Source organism: Peromyscus maniculatus, chromosome 4 (assembly GCF_049852395.1).
Source record: "Peromyscus maniculatus bairdii isolate BWxNUB_F1_BW_parent chromosome 4, HU_Pman_BW_mat_3.1, whole genome shotgun sequence".
NCBI lineage: Eukaryota > Metazoa > Chordata > Mammalia > Rodentia > Cricetidae > Peromyscus > Peromyscus maniculatus.
In genome coordinates this window covers 66,623,075-66,643,239 of record NC_134855.1, presented here as the reverse complement: position 1 = coordinate 66,643,239, position 20,165 = coordinate 66,623,075, and the positions used below count along the sequence as shown (strand labels likewise).

The following is a 20,165-nucleotide window of genomic DNA, read 5'->3' as shown; positions in this document are numbered from 1 at the left end:
GATCATAGGTCCTAGAGAAGAGTCACTTGATGTTGTTTTTCTAAATGGTCAAATTATCAAACTTCCTTTTAAATACATATGCCCATGTTCCTTGGTCAGAGAAGTTTCTTAATTTAGAGGGTAGTGGTCAATGCTTACTCATTACTGTTTAAAATGCTGAAAATAAGCAACTATGAGCACTGGAAATGGGTATCTAAGAAATTGAGTGCTAAGGATAGGACATCTGTATAAATCCCCTGCCAAGACTCAGTGGGCACTGCAAAAGTGGTGGTCAAAGGAGTATAAGATTGGAGGATGGGAAAGAGGCCCTTAAAATGCTATTGCACACATGAATTCACAGAAACTGTGATTGCATACACAGGATCTGTGTCAGATCTAATCAGTTTAAAATCCCAGCAGGCTTTAATATAAACTGAATAGTTAACAGCAAATGATGGCTGCAGGGTGAGTGGGTGGAGGGGGAGTCACACTTCTTTAGAGATGTGGCCACTGTAATATTCCCTATGCCCTATGAATTGTCCCATGTCCATATGAAGATGGGAAACAGATATTGGACTCAGTAGGTATAACAATAAATAAGAATGACAAGAGGATACATGAAGTTGAGAGGGAGATGTGACGGATGGACCTCTAGGAGCTGAAGAATCAGACTGAAGTATGGATATAATCAGGAAACATTGTATGCACCAGATCTGGGGAGGTGTGTGGGAGGGAACTGCAAGGAATGAAGGGAAGCTGTGGTTAGGATGTCCTGTATGAGAAAAGAATAAATAAAAATTAAAAAGAAAATATGTGCATGTAAAACATTTTCTAAGAATAAATAAAAATAAAAAAGAATCAACTTCCAGTGTATTACGGGTTTCTATGCACCACTTGACTTTATGAAATTAGTAGAGGAAAATTAGAGGAGGCATATTTGAGAGCATCAGAATGGGCAAGAGTATTTTGGATTGACCATAAAGGTTTTACAATACTATCAAAATTTGACTATCATCAATAACATCAAAATATAAATTGTCTTCAGGTGAATTAACCTTTAGACTGAGTAAAATTATTTTCAGAGTTTATCTGAAATGGTTTCTATCCAAATGTAAAAAATCTCAAACATCACAACAAAAAATGTATCAAAATGTATCATCTGTGTAATCTTAACACTATACAGAGAAGGTTGTGTTTATGTATTTGCAATTACATATATATTTACATATATATATATAATTAAGGATAAAAGAGGCTATGGATTTGAAAGATGTCAAGGAGAGGCATATGGGAGGGTCTGGAGGGAAGAAAGGGAAGAGGGGAATGGTGTTATATTATAATCTCAAAAAAAGCAGTTAAAATTGGTACACAATTTCAGTAGATATTTTACAATAGAAAATAGAGTAGAGGAACAGAAGTATCATCTAGATGTAATAATTTGTTTAAGATACAAATAATAAGAGAATTCAAATCAAGTTCACAATGAAATATCATTCTAGGTAGCCTCCCTGGAGTTGTGAGTAGCATTCCAGTCATCTTTGTTTTACATCTAGTATCCTCCTATGAGTGAGTACATACCATGTTTGTCTTTCTGAGTCTGGGTTACCTCACTCAGGATGATTTTTTTCTAGATCCATCCATTTGCCTGCAAAGCTCATGATGTCATTGTTATTCTCTGCTGAGTAGTATTCCATTGTGTATATGTACCACATTTTCTTTATTTATTCTTCAGTTGAAGGGCATCTAGCTTGTTTCCAGGTTCTGGCTATTACAAACTATGCTGATATGAACATAGTTGAGCAAGTGCCCTTGTGGTATGATTGAGCATTCCTTGGGTATATGCCCAAGAGTGGTATAGCTGGGTCTTTGGGGAGATTGATTCCAATTTTCTAAGAAAGTGCCATTGATTTCCAAAGTAGTTGTACAAGCTTGCAAACAGATCAGGCCCTCTGGATAAGTGAGACAGTTGATTAGCTTGGTCTGTTTGGGAGGCATCCAGTCAGTGGGACTCAAGACCTGTCCTCAGTGCATGTGCTGGCTGTTTGGAACTTGAGGCTTATACAGGGACACTTGGCTCAGCCTGGGAGGAGGGGACTGGACCTGCCTGGACTGAATCTACCAAGCTGAACTCAATCCTCAGGGGAGTCTTTGCCATGGAGGAGAAGGGAATGGGGAGTGGGCTGGGGGGAAGCCAGTGGGGGCAGGAGGGGGGAGAACAAGGGGATCCGTGGCTGATATGTAAAATTAAATTAAATTATAAAATAAAATAAAAAAGTTATGTAAAAGTTAAAAAAAGAAATATCATTCTATCTTAGTTTAAGTGGGTATTTCACAAGGTCATATGACCAATAATATTGAAGATGCAGGACAAGTGAACTCTCATATACTGTTCTCAGAAAATTAGCAAACTAACACGACATTTCACTATGTAGGTTCCTCAGAACCTAGAAATAGAACTACCAAATGAATCAGAAAGCCCACTGTTGGCTGCACACTCCCAGTTAGTGCGATAAACACACAAAAGAGATACCTGTGTGTTTCTGTTCATTGTAGGATTATTTGTAGATGAGGTTTGGAAACTTCAGGAGCTATCAACTCAAGAACAGACTGGAATGGGAGCTGAAATCTGGGAGATATAAATGAATTGATATAATACAGCAAATATATAGGATGACTGGAGAGATCTAACATACAACATGAGGACTACAACACATTAAAGTATGTTAGTTATAGAGTTTCACTAAATTGAGCAGATTGTACCATCATGAGCCACAGCAGAGAAAAATAGATGAGTAGGAGTGATGATGGATATGTTAATTGCTTTATCAATAACAACAATTTCATTATATATGTGTGTTATAATATTCTTCCAATATTTGTTAAATATATAAAATAAGACTCATTTTCACAAGACATGTGTCTTTGCAGATCTAAATGGCCTACTCTAGTTTTCCCTCAAGTGGTGAAAACCACTTTCTCTCATATCACTGTCCATCACTGCATTTATTGATCACCCATTCATCAAAGGCTTGCCAGGCCAGGCAAACAATGAGGCTACCCACACAAGTCTCTGAATATCCAGACATTATTCTGTGCTTAAAAAGCAAATGGTTAGTCAGTGGAACTCATATTTTGGCCTTTGATCATGTTTTACCAGTTACAGGGAGAATTTCACTAGATACCCAGATGGATTTTGCTCTCCAACTCGAGAAGTTCCTTTGGAAATAAATAAAGGATCTTGGGTTTTTCCCCAATTTTAAGCAGGAGTTGTAGTTATGTTCATATTAATATGAGTAAAAGGCACATGAATATATACCCACAAGAACACACATGTAAATATCGACATGTGATACAATGTGGTAATATAAACTGATAGTGCTGTCACTAATATTTAAAGAACATATTCATTGTTAACAAAAATCTTTCTACTTTTTATTAGTGTGTATAAGTGAAACATTCAGACCTTTAAAAGACAGAAAATTTCAAATTAGCACAAAATGGAATATTTAGTAACATAATTTTATTTGACAAGTAAAATCTCTATGTAATTATAGGATAAAACATGTTTAGCATCATTTGTAATGATATAGGTAAGCCTGGAGGGTCTTATTCTCAAAGAAATAATTTCTTGAATAAACATTTATTACATTCATTTTTCAATATTTATAATTTTGTAATACATGATAGTAAGATTTTGACTGCTTCAGAACCTATCACAAATTATACTCTCAATACCCTATTGCTCAATATATTTCTGGATTTTATTGTATTTTTACCCTAAAGGTTATAGAGAAGTGTATCAATTCATTATCAAGAATATAGAAGTTTTCTGACATATGAGTATTTTCCATGCTCTTTTCTTTATAGGAACTTTGTTCAGATAAACAGAAAGCATTAATGGTACTTTGGACTCAGATGGCAGAAGAAAGAGATAATGACTTCTGATCATGTGTAATCCTTTCATCTTCTAGTGATAATAAACCCTTCAGAAATCTGATCATTGCAGAGTTGATTTTTTTTAATGTAAAATATGCACTGTGTATCTTTTCTCACTCACCAGCAAGGGTAGGCACAATTATAAATGTATCTGTTACATATGATGTTGGATTTATCTGTTGTTACATAAGATGAAAATAGTTAAGTTTTAGTAGAGTCCATCTGGCCTCTTGACACAGAAAATTCTATTTGCAAATAAAGATAACAACGATAAATACCGACTAGTGAAGATAATAAGCCTAATTACAGAACTATAAGTGGAAGTCCTGGCTACAGTTCATTTTAAATTCTAGAAGAAAACATAGGCAGAATCCTACATGATATAGATGCAGGAATGTTCTTCCTTACTATCACACCCTTTGTCCAAGAATTAAGGTCAACAATTGACAAGTGAGACTTCATGAAACTGTATGGGTAAAGAAACAATCAATCAGGTGAAGAAGAAGCCTACATATGGGAGAGAATCATTGCCAGCTGCACGTTTAACAGAGGATTAATATCCAGGATATATAGAGAACTTAAAATACAGTAAAAAAAAAGAAAAAGAAAAAAGAAAAAACACAAAAACCCACCACTACCACCACCATCACTGCCACCACCGACAACAACAAAATAAACAAAACCAAATGACTTGTTTGGAAAATGGGCTTGGGACCTGAAGAGAGAGTTCTCTTTAGAAGAAAAAAAAATTGTTTAAGGGATATTTTTTAAACATGTTCATCATCCCTAGCAATCAGGAAAATACAAATCAAAACAACTGTGATATTTCATCTTAGCCCAGTCAGGATGGTAAAGATCAACAGAACAAGCAACAACAAATGCTGGAGGGATGCAGGGAAGACAGTTCGATTTTAAATAAAAAGTATTCAATGCAAAATGGCTTGAGATGAAGGGGTTGAAGAATGGTATAAAATTACTTGTGACTCCATATTAAGGGAATATGGAATCTACCCAAGCTCTCCACTCTATCCAAATGGGTATGGCTGACAGTCTACTTAAGAATTATTATGTCAGCTACACAAGATTCTGCAGTGCAGTTTCAAAGTTTTTTTGTTGGAACCTCAGAGTTTCTGGGCAGGGCCCTGACACTCTCAAGAGTGAGAGTGCCATGCCATTGTGTGGGTAGTTGAGGAGTCTGGGCTGCTTGCTTTCTGTAGGTGATTGAATATTACTTGTCTTTCCAAAACATTTCATAATGTTTACTTGTCCAACTGTTAGTTATTAATCATCTCACTTTGGATTTTTCTTATTTCACATTATAACTTTTTGTGTCATTTGGCATTTAATTACTCTCACTTTGTAATATACAAGTATTTCCTCCCTTGAGATTTTTCAGGGGAACAAACCTATACAGGAGAGATTTCTTTTTCTGAATTGGTTCCAAGTATTTTAACGAATTAATCTATAATGAACACAGTTTCTCCCTGATGCTATAACTAGTCACCTGTTCAAATAAAATGATGCACTAAAGTAGAGGAATTATTTATCTTTTTTAATGGCATGGGGTACTCTGGAAACAGTGTGTCCAAGCTAGATACATGTAGTTGGTATCTAGTCTTCAAGGTATCATTTTGTCTTGTTATATTCATCATTACTTATAGAAGTCTGTGGACAATATCAGTTTTCTTTTGGGATGCTTGGTGATACAAGATGATTTTCTTTTTTAATTAGAAGATAAGAATCTTAAGATTTTATTTCAATGAGTAAAGGAGTGAAGAGATTATCCTCGAGTTAGGAGAAAGTGCCACTCAGTTTTCTATGCGGCTAAATCTCGAGCCTTCTACAATTACATAAAATGTTTAATAACTAGACAAACAGCTTGTTACTTTAATCCTCAAATGAAGATTCTCACTTTGTTTCATCACAATAGAAGAGGGAAAAATTTATATAAGTACAATTTTAAATAAATTTTTTTACTATCCATACAGAGTTTGAACATTAGTTTCTGCTAATTAAGTTACTGTCTCACACTGATATGTGAATGTAGCATTTTATTTGATTATAGCAAGTAATAACATTAAACTACCTTTATAAAGTAAGTATATTATATTTGATAGTCCTTATATCTCTCTTCATAAATGTATTTATCTTTCTATACTTCATTTATACTGAGTAAAGGAGGCAATGATTTTATCTGACAAGATAAGAGTTTTGCAACACCAGACTAGGAACAAAATGTGATATTCTTGTGTTGTACTGAAATAAAGCAAAGCTTTAAAGGTCAGAAAGTTTCAAAGAGGTACCAAAACTAGTAGAATAAATCTGGAAAACACAGAAGCTCATTGGATGATACAAAATATATTGGATTAATTTTTTATACTGACATGTTTATTTTCCACAATGACCAATAACACATATTATATATTATATAACTAAATATATAAAACACAATTATTTGTTATTTATGTAATGGATATATTTTACATGATATGTTAATAAGTATGTACTTATACATATTTATGTTAGAAAATTTAAATTATATACACTAAATGTGTTAGAGTAAAAGGGGAATGTTTTTAATGAGTATTTTGGAGGCTTGATGTAGGCATTCATATGTGAATCTTAAAATGATGGTTGGCCAGCAAGTTAGTACATATACATAAAGAAAACCGTGATTGGAGAGTTTCTTTTTTTTTTTTTTTTTTTTTTTTGGTTTTTCGAGACAGGGTTTCTCTGTGTAGCTTTGCACCTTTTCCTGGAACTCACTTGGTAGCCCAGGCTGGTCTCGAACTCACAGAGATCCGCCTGGCTCTGCCTCCCGAGTGCTGGGATTAAAGGCGATTGGAGAGTTTCTTACATACTATTACCAAGATTCATAAAAATGTTATATTAAGGGCTACCATGTCTTAAAAATTGTTATTTTCTAGAAAAGCTTAACAGCTAATGTTAAATGCCTCTATGCTGTTCTATATTGTTTGTAGTATAAAATCTTTGTACATGTAAACTATATAGCATACTAGATAGCTTGAGGGCTCTATACTTGCTATTTAATTGAAACACTCTGGAGACTGGTCCTCTTGAAATGGAGCAGTGATAATCAATGAGACTAAATATGTTTAAATGTTCAGGAAGTAAGATGTGAAAACATGTATTGAACACAGAATGCTTTTACTCTTAAGCTTTTCAGCAGCTGTGCTGTGACCAGCTTGTGGCTTCTGCTGTCCAGACCTCCTGAATCAGTACTTGACACTAGTGGGAATGATACATGTAAAAGTTGCATCATGGCTTCTAGACAGTTGTCAGACTTTCTCTTAAGGTTTCCTTGCTACCCCAGTTAATATATCCATGGCAGAAGATCTTCTTGATTGATTCTAAACAAAATGAATTTCTTTACAGGTAAATATTGCCAGCGTTTACTTTTGATAAAGTAGGTAATCCCTAAAATATCATTTTTAATCTATCCCTCAAATGGTGTTCATGAATTACAAGATATACTGCTATTTACATCCTTGGCTGTGAAAATCATTCTTACTTAGTGGATAGTGATTGAGATGGTTTATTGTCTTTGCTCAGAGTAAACTCTTAAAAGCATTGGTAATGTCAGTCATAAATCTAGATTTATACTGGATGCTAAGTGGTGCTTTAGTTATCTCATATATCAAGAATAACAGTGTTGGGGGTACATGCTAAGCATGTTCTCCCGGAGGAAATGATGAAGAAGCAGCATAGAGAGGTTTGTTATGGTTCCAAAGTTACCTTCATATCAAGTTAATGAACCTGCAGTTGCAACATGAGCTGCATCACTTCAGACTCTTCATCATTCACCACTGCCCTGTGCACTGCCTTCCAGTACATACTGGTTCCTCTATAGATAACATTCAATTAGAGCAACATAGCCATTATTTGGTCACAGTAGTTATCAGATCCTAATTACTACCAAGTAGAATTTTTCAGGATATGGAAGTAAGCCTGAAATCTGTTACATGACTGTGCAAATATAAAGAGAAAATAAATCAGTAGAATAGAAAGAGAAAGGGCTGCAGGAGTATACATGTAGATTGTTTACCTGGAAGCATTTTGAAATAATTTTCCTTAGTGACTGACTTTTGGTGTGACAACAGACATTTAGAAAAGGACTTGGGTGCTGGCTTTTCCATGTAGGACATGACGTTTCCATTTTTATTTTGATGCTCTGGGCTTGTCTGGATTTCTGCTTGAGTACTTTTTAAGCAGGAAGGTTTGTGTATAATGTATAGGCTGTTCTCTAGTGCTCTACCATTTTCTATTTTCTTCTGTTTCACTGTTCCTCCCATTTTAAGGTTTCTGAAACATATTAGCAGCCGATGAAATAGTCACTAACAGTCTTGGGTCAAAAGATTTCAGTTAAACTGTATTTGATCTCCTTGAATGCTGTAGTGTTATGATGTAATGGGGAGAATTATGACAACTACTGGAATTCTTCAGAGAAAGAATCAGGTGAAATCACTGTTCTGGACAGAAATGTACTAAGTACTTCTATAGTTGTTTGATGTTGCTTCATGGTCAATCTTTTAAAATTGAATAAGATATACAAGAAAACAGAAATCCCTTTTAGATGTGAAGATCATGTGTAACATCATAGCCATAAGCTGATTGCTCCTGAAGTTACAGATCATATTTTAAAGATATTCCCCACACCACAACCCCCTCCAAAAAGTTACTTTATGGTAGTTGATAAATTTAGACTTTAATGACACTAAAGAGATTAAGCTCATATAAATCAGGAACACATTCACTATTTGGTAGCTAACAACTATGCTAAAACATAATGTATTTTAAATAAAAAGCTTAAGTGTATGAATGAGGATGATATAGAGATCCATTGAAATCTTGAGATAGACTCCAATTCTTATATGCTTAAGAAAAGTATTTTAAGTGAAACAGGATCAACAGAAGACGTGCTCAGCTCTTGGTAATGGTAATTTAGAAATGTTTATTAAATGTCCACTACAGGTTCATGACCAAAGCAGATAAGGACAATCGTGTGCTCCATGCCATAATGGACCCATGGTCACGTACACAGCTCCATGCCAGGCCTTGTTCTTATGTATTTTTTCTCTGAAGCCTTATGAAAGGATCAATGGGCCAGAACAACAATGTCACAGAATTTATCCTTCTAGGTCTCACTCAGGATCCTGCTGTGCAAAAAGCATTATTTGTGATGTTTTTAATCATCTACATTGTGACAATTGTGGGAAATTTGCTCATTGTGTTTACAATTATTTCCAGTCCCTCTTTGGGCTCCCCAATGTACTTCTTCCTTGCCTGCCTTTCACTCCTGGATGCTGTTTACTGTAATACCATCTCACCCAAGTTGATTACAGACTTACTCCACGATAAAAAGACCATCTCCTTCACAGCTTGTATGGTCCAGCTCTTTGTAGAGCATTTATTTGGTGGTACTGAGGTCTTCTTTCTGGTGGCGATGGCCTATGATCGCTATGTGGCCATCTGTAAACCACTGCACTATTTGACCATCATGAATCGACGGGTCTGTATCCTGCTATTGGGAGTGGCCTGGACAGGAGGTTTTGTTCACTCTCTGCTTCAAATTCTCTTTGTTTATAACCTTCCTTTCTGTGGTCCCAATGTCATTGACCACTTCATGTGTGACATGTATCCATTATTGGGACTTGCATGCACTGACACTTACTTCATTGGTGTCACTGTGGTTGCCAATGGTGGAGTAAGCTGCATAATAGTCTTTATCCTTCTCCTAGTCTCCTATGGAATAATTCTAAACTCTCTCAGGACTCATAGTCAAGAAGGGAGACGTAAAGCCCTCTCTACCTGCAGTTCCCACATCATGGTAGTTGTCTGTTTTTTTGTTCCCTGTATTTTCATGTATGCCAGACCTGTTTCCAACTTCCCCATCGATAAATCTATCTCTGTTTTTTATACAGTTATCACTCCTATGTTGAATCCTTTAATATATACTTTGAGAAATTCAGAGATGAAACATTGCATGCAAAAACTCTGGCATAAAATTTTAACTTCAAATAGAGTAAGAAATTATTAGCTGTATACAATCAATGGGAATAAATTCTAACAAAGGTTTATGTTGTCTACTCAATGAATCTTAAACATGCTTTTCATTATATGAAGCCCCCAGAAAAGGAGAATACATTATCTTTTGAGCTTTTATACTAAATTTGCATGCATACATGTGATGTATTTTGATCAGGTCTACACTTCATTCTCTCCCCTTCAACTCCCCCTCTATCCTTCTCTTACAAATTTTCCTCCCAATATCATGTGTACTTTTTAAAAACCACTGATTCAACCTAAGTCTACCAATATGTGTATGAGTATAGAGTCATCTATGGAGTATGCTATGCTCCAAGAGCAACAACTCTGAAGAAAACCAACTCTTCTTCTCCCAGCACTCACCAATTGCCAAAAGATTTTCATCTAGATGGGCTATTTATAGCTCAGTTTTATTCTATGTCCATTTAGCAAAATAGTAGTAGTAGGTTCTCTCATAGCTCTTATGTCCTTTCTGGGCAAAGGTTCTTGGCCTAGTTAATGCTAAAAATAAAAATGTAAGTAAATATTCACATTCATGCCATGAAAGAAAGAAAAACAAAAAGCCAGCCTGTACTTGTATCGAATGATGAATGGCTTGTGTATGTATGTGGTACATACATACAAAGGGATTTCATTAAGTTGTAAGAAAAATGAAATTATGAAATTGGCACATAAATATATAGAGCTTAAAATAGTCATTCTGAGTTTAGGTAACACAGGCCCAGAAATAAAAAGAGGCATGTTCTTTCTCATGTGCACCTTTAGGTATATGAGTTTAAATTGAATTATCCATAAAAGTCAGAAAATTATTCAGGGCAATTGGGGAATTTCAACTTAAGAAGATAGAATGTGTGTAGTATGAAAGGGAGAAAAGGAAAAGATTAAATGGAGTATGGTATGATATAGGGTAGAGGAGGTAGTATGGGAAGGGATAAGTGACAACAAAAGCCTTTAAAAAAACTTATGTAGAAAACTACTAATGTAGATGCTCCCTAAAACATATACATATGTACAGACACATATGTAAATAATTTAAATGAGAATACTCTATAATGCAGCACTGGTGGTGCACACCTTCAATCCCAGCACTCTGGAGGCAGAGACAGGCAGATCTCTGTTAGTTTGAGGCCAGCCTGGTTTACAGAGGAAGTTTTAGGAGAGCCAGGGTAGTTACACAGAGAAACCTTGTCTCAACAAACAAACAAACAAACAAACAAACAAACAAACAAACAAAGCAGGAATGTCTTATAATGGGGATGGGTGGATGAGTGGATGGACACTATAGACTATCAGTTAAAATCCTATGCCAGTAAAGGTTACTTATTTTTGAGTTGTTAGTCAGTGAGGTCCCTGAAACTGCAGACTATTATCATTGTCCTTGGTTAACTTTCAGAACTTTATCTTAGGATCCTACTGCTAAAGACAATGCATACTTGAATCATAGACCTTGGATAAACCAAGGTGATACTAACCTGGAAATTTCATCCCTATTGGCTAGCTTTCATACTGGAAGGAACTATGTTTACCATCAGGAGAGGAAAGTATCTTATGACACAACATAAGTAAGAATAAAAAGGATGGAAAAGGGGACTGATTGAATGAAATGGAATCATCAGGGCCCCATATCATAGAAAATTGAACTCAGATATCACCATCCCTATCAATTGCTCAGAACTGTAGCTGACTATCTTTTCAAGAAATGTCAGCTACAACAGATTCTTCAATTCAAGTTCTCTTTTCAGAGACCAAGAGCTTCTTGGCTAGAGTCTCTCTCCAATGCCAGAGTAAGGCTGTACTCTGCCAGGTTATGGCTGGGCAGGGAAACAGGGTAAGCTTCTTTTAGACTGATTTACACATTTATTGTTTCTCCAAAGTGTTTCATATTGTGTAACAGTTCATTGATCATTTTATCTATAATCTTTTTCATTTTAACATTACAGCATTTTGGTCTAATCGATGAGAGTTTGCTGATAGCTGCAGAAATATGAAATGGGAACTCATCTGGCACTGACAAGGCTGGCCCATTATAGTCAGGGGCTCTGGTGGAGGTTGAAGCCAAAACATGAAGTGTTTTGGGGTTATTGCCTTTTGAATGAGTTTTTCCTGCAGTAGACTTCCTGTGTGCTCTTGTAGCTTTCCCATTTGATTCATTTCCCAAGAACTTATAACAGTGTGATTGATCATTTATTGGGCATAGTTTCCACTATACGTTTGGGGCATATGGATAACTTTTCTTTAGCTGTGTGTGAAAACAGTTATACAAGCAAATAACTGTTTCCCACAACCAGGTCTTTGTTCCTTTTCCAGTGTAAACTTAGAGGTCTGCCTTCCTGAAATTCCTTCATTAGCAGGCATTTGGTCAGTGTTAAGCATCCAGGCAAAAGTATCTCATTTGAGATATTCTCAGACATCCAAGGACATGTTTGAATTTGTTGATTCACAGTCTTTAGATAGATAAGGAACCAGCATGCCCTGGGCTTACCTTGCCAGCAGATAGGAAAGTGCTGCCACAAGCTAACCTCACCCTGACAAATTATTAACACTTTGTACTTATTTTCACCTTGTTTTACTAATTAGCTTATTATCTAACCACACTTAGGAATGCAATATTACACAGGGATACCCTTTTTTCCCTTCTTAGATTTACCTAATTGATTTACGGTCTCTGTCCCTCTCATTCGACCCTGTTGCCATTAATAGTTCACTGAGGCTTTTTAAAAATATATTTAAAGCCATTTATTAGTGGAGAATTCAATATAAAAATATTGAAAAATCACACAACCAAACTGTAAGAAAATAAATAATCTGCTTAAAATCAACAAAGGTTCTGATCAGAAATTTCTCAAAAAATATAACCAAATATAAGAGATACAGAACATATTGTTCAACATCACCAATTCACTAATCATAAAGATAATACAAATAACAAAACTGTAATAAAATATTAGTGTGTGCTTTAAAAAACTATGAACAACATAGTAGACAAAAATGTCTATCCAATATAGCAAATATTTGAATGTTGTTGGCAATAAATTAATATGATAATTATAGAAAGCAACATATACAATTTTCTCAAAAATGAGAAAAACCATGAGATTTGGTAGTCTCCTTTAAACATGTCTATCCAATGGATATTAAATTGATACATCAAGATTTCTGTATAATCTCATTACTTTTAAATTTTTAATTTATTATTATTATTATTTAATTTTATAATTTAATTTAATTTTACATATTAGCCACAGATTCCCCTGTCCTCCTTCCTCCCATCCCCCTCCTCATTGAGGCTTTTATAAATCACTCCCACCTTGAGTCATAAAGAAAGCCTAACAGTCACTGCCTGGTATAAACTCTTATCTGCTTTTATGACCTTAAAAGAATTCAAGCCTTATGACCTTGCTTTGGCCAAAGAGTTGCTGATTGGATGTGTATAAAAACTGGAAACTTCAGAGACTCAGGGTAGAACTAAGGTAGAACAAAGAGAGAACAGCAGAGAAATGGATAGATAGGCAAGAGAGGAGCTAAGAGAGATGAAAAGAAGCTGTATATTTAGTTAAAGATTACTTAGGACAATAAAGTGGATAGGCTGAGCATGGTGTGTATAGATTTTTGACACCCTCATCTTAGTAGATTCCAAGCTGGTTGTAGATTCTTCCTTGGACTCTGGGAGAAAGCTTTTGGGGATGGACCCTGATAGCTTTCATTAAGATTTTCATATACATATACAATGAATTTTGATCATATCCTCTCCATATTTCCTTCTCCTAACACTCCCAGAACACTATCTGAACATTTCTCCTCCTAACTTCATGCCATCTTGTTAGGAAATATTATTTTAAGGTGCATTACTTTTGTTCATTTTGCATTTGTAGAGACAAATGCAGGATAAGTTAAGTTAAGAAAAATTGGCTAGAAACTAAACCAAGCTAGGGCCAGGCATGCATAAATAAGAATAAGCCTCCATGTGTGATTTATTTGGGAGCTGGGTAGTGGCCCCTGAAAAAAGAGCAAAAACAAACAACATTCTCTGTTTAATTCATAGATCCAATTAGTGTTGCTCATGTGTGTATGATATAGGGCCATTCTCATTAACTTTCAATTACAAATAGCTCCTCAGTGGGATGTGAGACCCAGAATGTAGACTGACTTGATCTTGTAAAGGTCTTGTCTAGGTAAACCTGGCCACTGTGAGTTCATGGTTTAGTGACTATATCATGTTAGAATGACAATGATTTGACATAGTCCTCCCTGATTGTTGGCACTTACAGACATTTTGTCTCTACTTTGACTATGTTTTCTGAGCCTTGGAGGGGGAGGAAATGTGGCAGAGATGAGCCATGTAAGGCTAAACACTCCATAGTCAATTATTCACTTTTCTTTGCCTAGTTGTGGATCTCTTTAATAATGTTTGTCTACTGCAAGGAGAACGTGATTTTATAAGGGTAAAAGATTACACTAGTGTATGGGTATAGAGTTAAGCACTTAGAAGGCAGTTGGATACCATATCAATTTAACAAAATGGTAGTACTAAGATTTCCTCTAGCATCTATGACCTCCTGTCCAGCCCCATGTACTTGGCTAGGTTCACAGTACTAGGAATGAGCTCCTTCTTCAGGAGTAGGCCTTCAGTCCACTTTGATAGCTGTTTGTTACCTCCAAGAGTTTAGTACCTCTATTATACCAATGGACTATCCTGATTTACCAGTCACTATTTTAGGATTACTGCTGTGTAAGGGTGTTGATAACTTTTGTTCTTCAGTGGGATGCATAGTACCTTCTGATACCAAGAAAGGGAAGTAGTGACCCTTTAGAATTGTATGTGTAACATTATAGATTTCTCATGTCCCTTGGCATTTAATTACTCTCCTTGTGAGTAACTCAGCACCTTTCCTCTAGAGATTGTTCAGAAGAATAAGCCTGTCCAGGAGATATTTCATTTAATTTTCTGCCAGGCCTTCTAACAAGTTCATTTATTGGAAATGTTGACACAGAGCCACATGTACATGTAAGATTATCTATATACATAAATGAAAGATTATTTATTAGAATGACCCAATGGATTTTTGAAAACTCAGTTATACTTGAGGTAGAAGATGTCTTCTTATTTAGTCCTCAAGTTATTGTCTTCTTTTATATCCACTGTTTATTGAAGTTTGTGGAAGGTGTCAACTGCCCTGGAGTTAGTAAAAGACTGAAGAGGCTGCTCCACTTATGAAGAAGATGTCATCAGCTTTGCCAAGTACTTAATCTCTGCTTTTCTATTGTTATTTAAATGTTAGAAATATTGAAGAGCTGAACACATGGTAGCTTTGGTAAATCCTCAAGGAAATATCTTTTTATCTGCTTCACCAAAACAGACTGAAAGGACAAAAATTCTTATAACTCTCTTTAATGTTTATCTTTTGTTTATGTGTGACTGTAAAATGGGTTTGAATAATTAGCCTTCACTAATTTAGTGAATTTATATATATTTGTGTGAACTAAGTAACTTTACTTTTGTCTATTATTTTCACAGCAGCTAAGAAATTTCAGTCACATTTCTACAGTGAAGTAGTGGTAGTATGTCTTAATATCTTTGTACCTGTCTTCACAAGTGTACTAATATGTTTATAAACTACAGCATTCTCTAATAAAAGAATTCATGATTCCCTCCACTGAGGACAAATGCAAGATATGAGTACTTGAAGTATTGAACTTGGAATACAAGGTAAGTATTTTTACAATGTACTATGTATTTCTTGAAGGTTAGAGAGTCTCATGAGCAGCATGTGAATAGGGCAAAGTAATGTGAAAAAAAAACACAGAAGTTCATTGGAACATACAGAGTCCATTTGCTTTTAGTTTCATAACCTGGCTGGTGCCTATTTTCTATTTACCAATTTAAAACCATTTGAATGCTATGTGAATAACAATTAAAATTAATTTAATACTTTATATTATAATTTCCAAGACATTTATCAAAGAAAAAATCACATGTATATTTGTATTAGCAAATTTAATATTATATATATCATGTGTTTGAGTATAGGCAAAAAATGCTTTATGGTTTTGAAGCTTATAATGGGTTAATTTTATGTATGAATCTTAAGTGATACCAACCAACATGTTAGTACATATACACAGAAAAAAACAACAACCTATGATCAGACTGTTGGTCATATACTTTCACTTAGATACTTCTAATTTCTATGTTAAAGTACCATAATGCTATTGAAAATTGTGTGAAAATAGTTTTCCAGAAAAATCTTTATTGACTAGTGCTGAAAGCACAATCATAGTGTGTAACATGAATCTTAAATGGTCTTATAATAAAAAACACAGAGCCAGATATTGGGGTGAAAGCTGAAAGATCAGAGAAGCAAACAGCCAGCCATTGGCTTACCTTTATGAAATTCTCAGCTTCAAGAAAGCGAGCTCCTGTTTCCTCATGCCTTATTTACCTTTCTATGTCCTGCCATATTACTTTCTGGGATTAAAGGTGTGTGTCACCACTACCTGGTTCTGTTTCTTTCATGTAGCCCAGTGTGGGCTTGAACTCACAGAGATCCAGACAGATCTATCTCTGCTTCCTGAGTGATAGGATTAAAGATGTGTGCCGCCAATACCTGCCCTCTATGTCTAATTTAGTGGCTGGCTCTGTCCCCTGATATCCAGGTAAGCTTTATTGGGGTACACAATATATCACCACAATATTGTTAGAGAGTTATCATGGTACCCAACTTTTGGAAACTTTATGATATGGAATATGAGGTGTGTATTCATGTGATATACTGTAGTACATGCATTTATAGATGGTCAGACAATCTCATGAGGGGGAAAAGAATAGGGCAAATTAAATAAACACAAAAGTTTATTTGAACATACAGAGAACATTTGGTTATAGTTTCATAACCTGATTGTTGTCTATTTTTTCTTTTCTTACACAGAACAATTTAGATTTAAAATCTTCATTTTCACTCTGTTTTGAAATTCTTAAACTGGACAAAGAGATTTTTTCAGGCAAACTATTAGTAAATAAAAGTGAAGGTGCAAAACATTAATGAAAGTAAGACATGGAAGGTTGAGTACTGGATGCACAACAATCTATTTTGTCATTCAACAGGAGTGCTGTTTGCTGCCTGTAGCTTTTGTAAGTGCTGATCTCCTGAATTAGCTGAATCAGATGCTGGAATAATAGAAAGTGTACACACAGAGAGAGCATCATGTTAAGCTTCTTATTAGAGCTCATAAACTCTTTCACATGCTCCACTCCACTATTGAATCCATGCAAACAGAATCCTCTTGCTTGCTTCTAGGCATACTATATTCATTCACAGGTCAATAAATATTCCTTTTACTTATCTATGCAAAATAGATATAGTATTATTCTTGCACTAAGTCAGTAATTCTTCTATGACAGGAATTATGATGATTTTTGTCCTTCTCAAAACATTACGTACTGCTATCGTATGCATATTGGAAAAGACTTTGAGCAGTGCTTTATACATTCTGTCTGTACTTGCAGCAACAAAGTCACAAAATAAAGGTGAATCTAAGTGTGCTCCTCTGATAAAATGATGGAGTGGAACATTGAGAGATTTATGATATAGGCCAAGGTCAATTTCATGGCAAGGGAATCTGCTTGAGATTGAATGTAGCCAAATGATTTCAGAATCCATATTATCCAACACTGACATGTGTTCTTCTTGAAAATATGTTATGAGTCCTATCTACACACTGTCAATAAGATAACTGGAGTCATTATGTCATCATTGTAGTTACTATATCTCATTTATCAGTGATTAGAATTTTTCCAAATGCATAAATGAAAAAAAAATGTTAGCCAAGTGAAAAAACAGGTTGCATTAATTACCATTAGACAGTTTGGAAAGATTGTGAAATTATCTCATCTAATCATTTCTTTCTGTGTGAATTGTGACATATTTGTAACTAATTTAGAAAATGACCCAGACTAGTGCCTTCCTATCTGGAGGATTGGCTTTTCTTTTTAAGACACTGCTTTCCTGGATGTACACACTGAATACCTAGTTGAACAAATTGTAAACCAAAAAGTTGATACTTAAAACTAATAATAGCATTCCCTATCCCAGTTTTAAGTTTCTGTTTTCTCCTGTTTTACTACCTATGTCTTTTAAGAGCAAGAAAAAACTAACTACTGATAAAGATTTAATGATGCCACGGGCTAGAAGATTTCTGAGTTATTTGAATTAAGTAAAATCAAGGATGTGGTGCCAAAACTGTAGTTCCTGGGAAGTCTCATAACAACTAGTTCAAACAATTGCCATAGACAAAAATGTTTCAAATGCATTTGTAATTACTTGATGCAGTTTCAAGTAAAATCCCTTAAATTTCCTTGAAAGATCCATGCAGACTGAAAGTCTTTTGAGAAGTACAAGTCATATGCCTAAATGTTACTATATCATGGCAATGAGCTTTATGCTCTTAGAAATCAAGATCATATTTTGGAGACAGGCTTATCAGACAAAATGAGTTACAAAAATGCTTCTATTTTATTTGATATAATGAAGCTTTATTAATACCATAGAAACCAGATTTCTGAAAAGTAAGAGTTATTTTTTTGTCATTATTGGTGGCAGTGGTGATTTAATGTGTTTTAAATATATCAACTTCAGCGATGACAATAAAACATGGGACCAAGTAGGTAATGAGAAATAGGGTGCTAGTTATAGGGTTAATATAATAATCGTAGAAGAAATAGAATTATAAACAGAAAATCTGTTTGGTTTCATAGAAGCAGAACTTAAGAAGTGTTTACTTAATATCTACTACAGGTTCATCATTGTAGAAGAAAATGATGATGATATTCTCCATGTCATAATGGAATCATGTTCACAACATCACAAAGTCTTGTTCTGATGAGATGTCATCTTTGACACTAGTGCTCTGAAGGGCCAATGGGAGAGAGCAACAATGTGACGGAATTTGTCCTTCTGGGACTCACTCAGGATCCTGCTGGGCAAAAAGTATTATTTGTCATGTTTTTACTCATCTACATTGTGACAATTATGGGCAACCTGCTCATTGTGGTGACAGTGATTGCCAGCCCCTCCTTGGGTTCTCCAATGTACTTCTTCCTTGCCTGTCTTTCATTCCTGGACATTGTTTATTCCACTTCCATCTCACCAAAGTTGATTATGGACTTAGTCTGTGATAAAAAGTCCATCTCCTTCACAGCTTGCATGAGTCAGCTCTTTATAGAGCATTTATTTGGTGGTACAGAGATTGTCATTCTGGTGGCAATGGCTTATGATCGCTATGTGGCAATTTGTAAGCCATTGCACTATTTAACCATTATGAATCGAAGGGTTTGTATCATCTTGTTGATATTTTCCTGGCTTGGAGGTTTTACCCACTCCCTGATTCAAATTGTCTTTGTTTTCAACCTTCCTTTCTGTGGTCCGAATATTATTGACCACTTTATGTGTGACATGTCCCCATTATTGGGACTTGTGTGTACTGACACCTACATAATTGGTCTTACTCTCATTGCCCATGGTGGGGCCATGTGCATTATTGTCTTTATACTTCTCATACTGTCCTATGGAATCATCCTAAGATCTCTTAAGAATCACAGTCAGGAAGGAAGGCGCAAAGCCCTGTCCACATGCAGCTCCCACATCATGGTGGTTGTTCTCTTTTTTGTTCCCTGCATTTTCATGTATGCCAGACCTATTTATAACTTTTCTATTGACAAATTCATTACTGTATTTTATACAGTTTTCACTCCTATGCTAAATCCTTTAATATACACTTTGAGAAATTCAGAGATGAAAAATTGTATGGAAAAACTCTGGTGTAAAATGTTAACTACAGATAGAATATGATTGTCTTCTCAGTGAACATGTATCTAATTGTGCAGGAACAATTAGTGAAAAGTCTAGCAAAAGACAATATTGAATAATTACAGGTAACTCCTTCAGGAATGAGAATTTGCCTCTCCCAGGAATTAGCCCCCTTATTGGTTGTCTAGTGGAGAGGTTAACCCTGAAACCATATACACACAAGCAACAAAAATGTATTAAGCCAGTTATATTTATATATCTTTATGTTTGTATATATATATGTATGTATATATATGTATATATGTATGTATGTATGTATATGTATATACATGTATATATATATATACACACATATATATACATATGTTTATTACAATAATA

At 35.1% G+C, this 20,165-nt stretch overlaps 2 protein-coding genes across 2 annotated transcripts; both read left to right on the top strand.

Annotated features, from left to right (window-relative positions):
• Positions 1–9,034: 9,034 nt before the first annotated feature.
• Positions 9,035–9,973, top strand: LOC102906814 (olfactory receptor 4A5-like). The gene has a single exon (XM_006998643.4). It carries the CDS (start codon positions 9,035–9,037, stop codon positions 9,971–9,973), a length of 939 nt encoding a protein of 312 aa, XP_006998705.4.
• An 8,921-nt stretch (positions 9,974–18,894) lies between these two features.
• LOC102907124 (olfactory receptor 4A5-like) lies at positions 18,895–19,826 on the top strand. Its single transcript, XM_015991432.3, has one exon. The coding sequence runs from the start codon at positions 18,897–18,899 to the stop codon at positions 19,824–19,826; it is 930 nt and encodes a 309-aa protein (XP_015846918.2). The 5' UTR covers positions 18,895–18,896.
• The last annotated feature ends 339 nt before the right edge of the window (positions 19,827–20,165 follow it).

Bases quoted from the DNA above. Each gene is read 5' to 3' on its own strand.
- LOC102906814 (XM_006998643.4), top strand. From the start codon at position 9,035: ATGGGCCAGAACAACAATGTCACAGAATTTATCCTTCTAGGTCTCACT.
- LOC102907124 (XM_015991432.3), top strand. From the start codon at position 18,897: ATGGGAGAGAGCAACAATGTGACGGAATTTGTCCTTCTGGGACTCACT.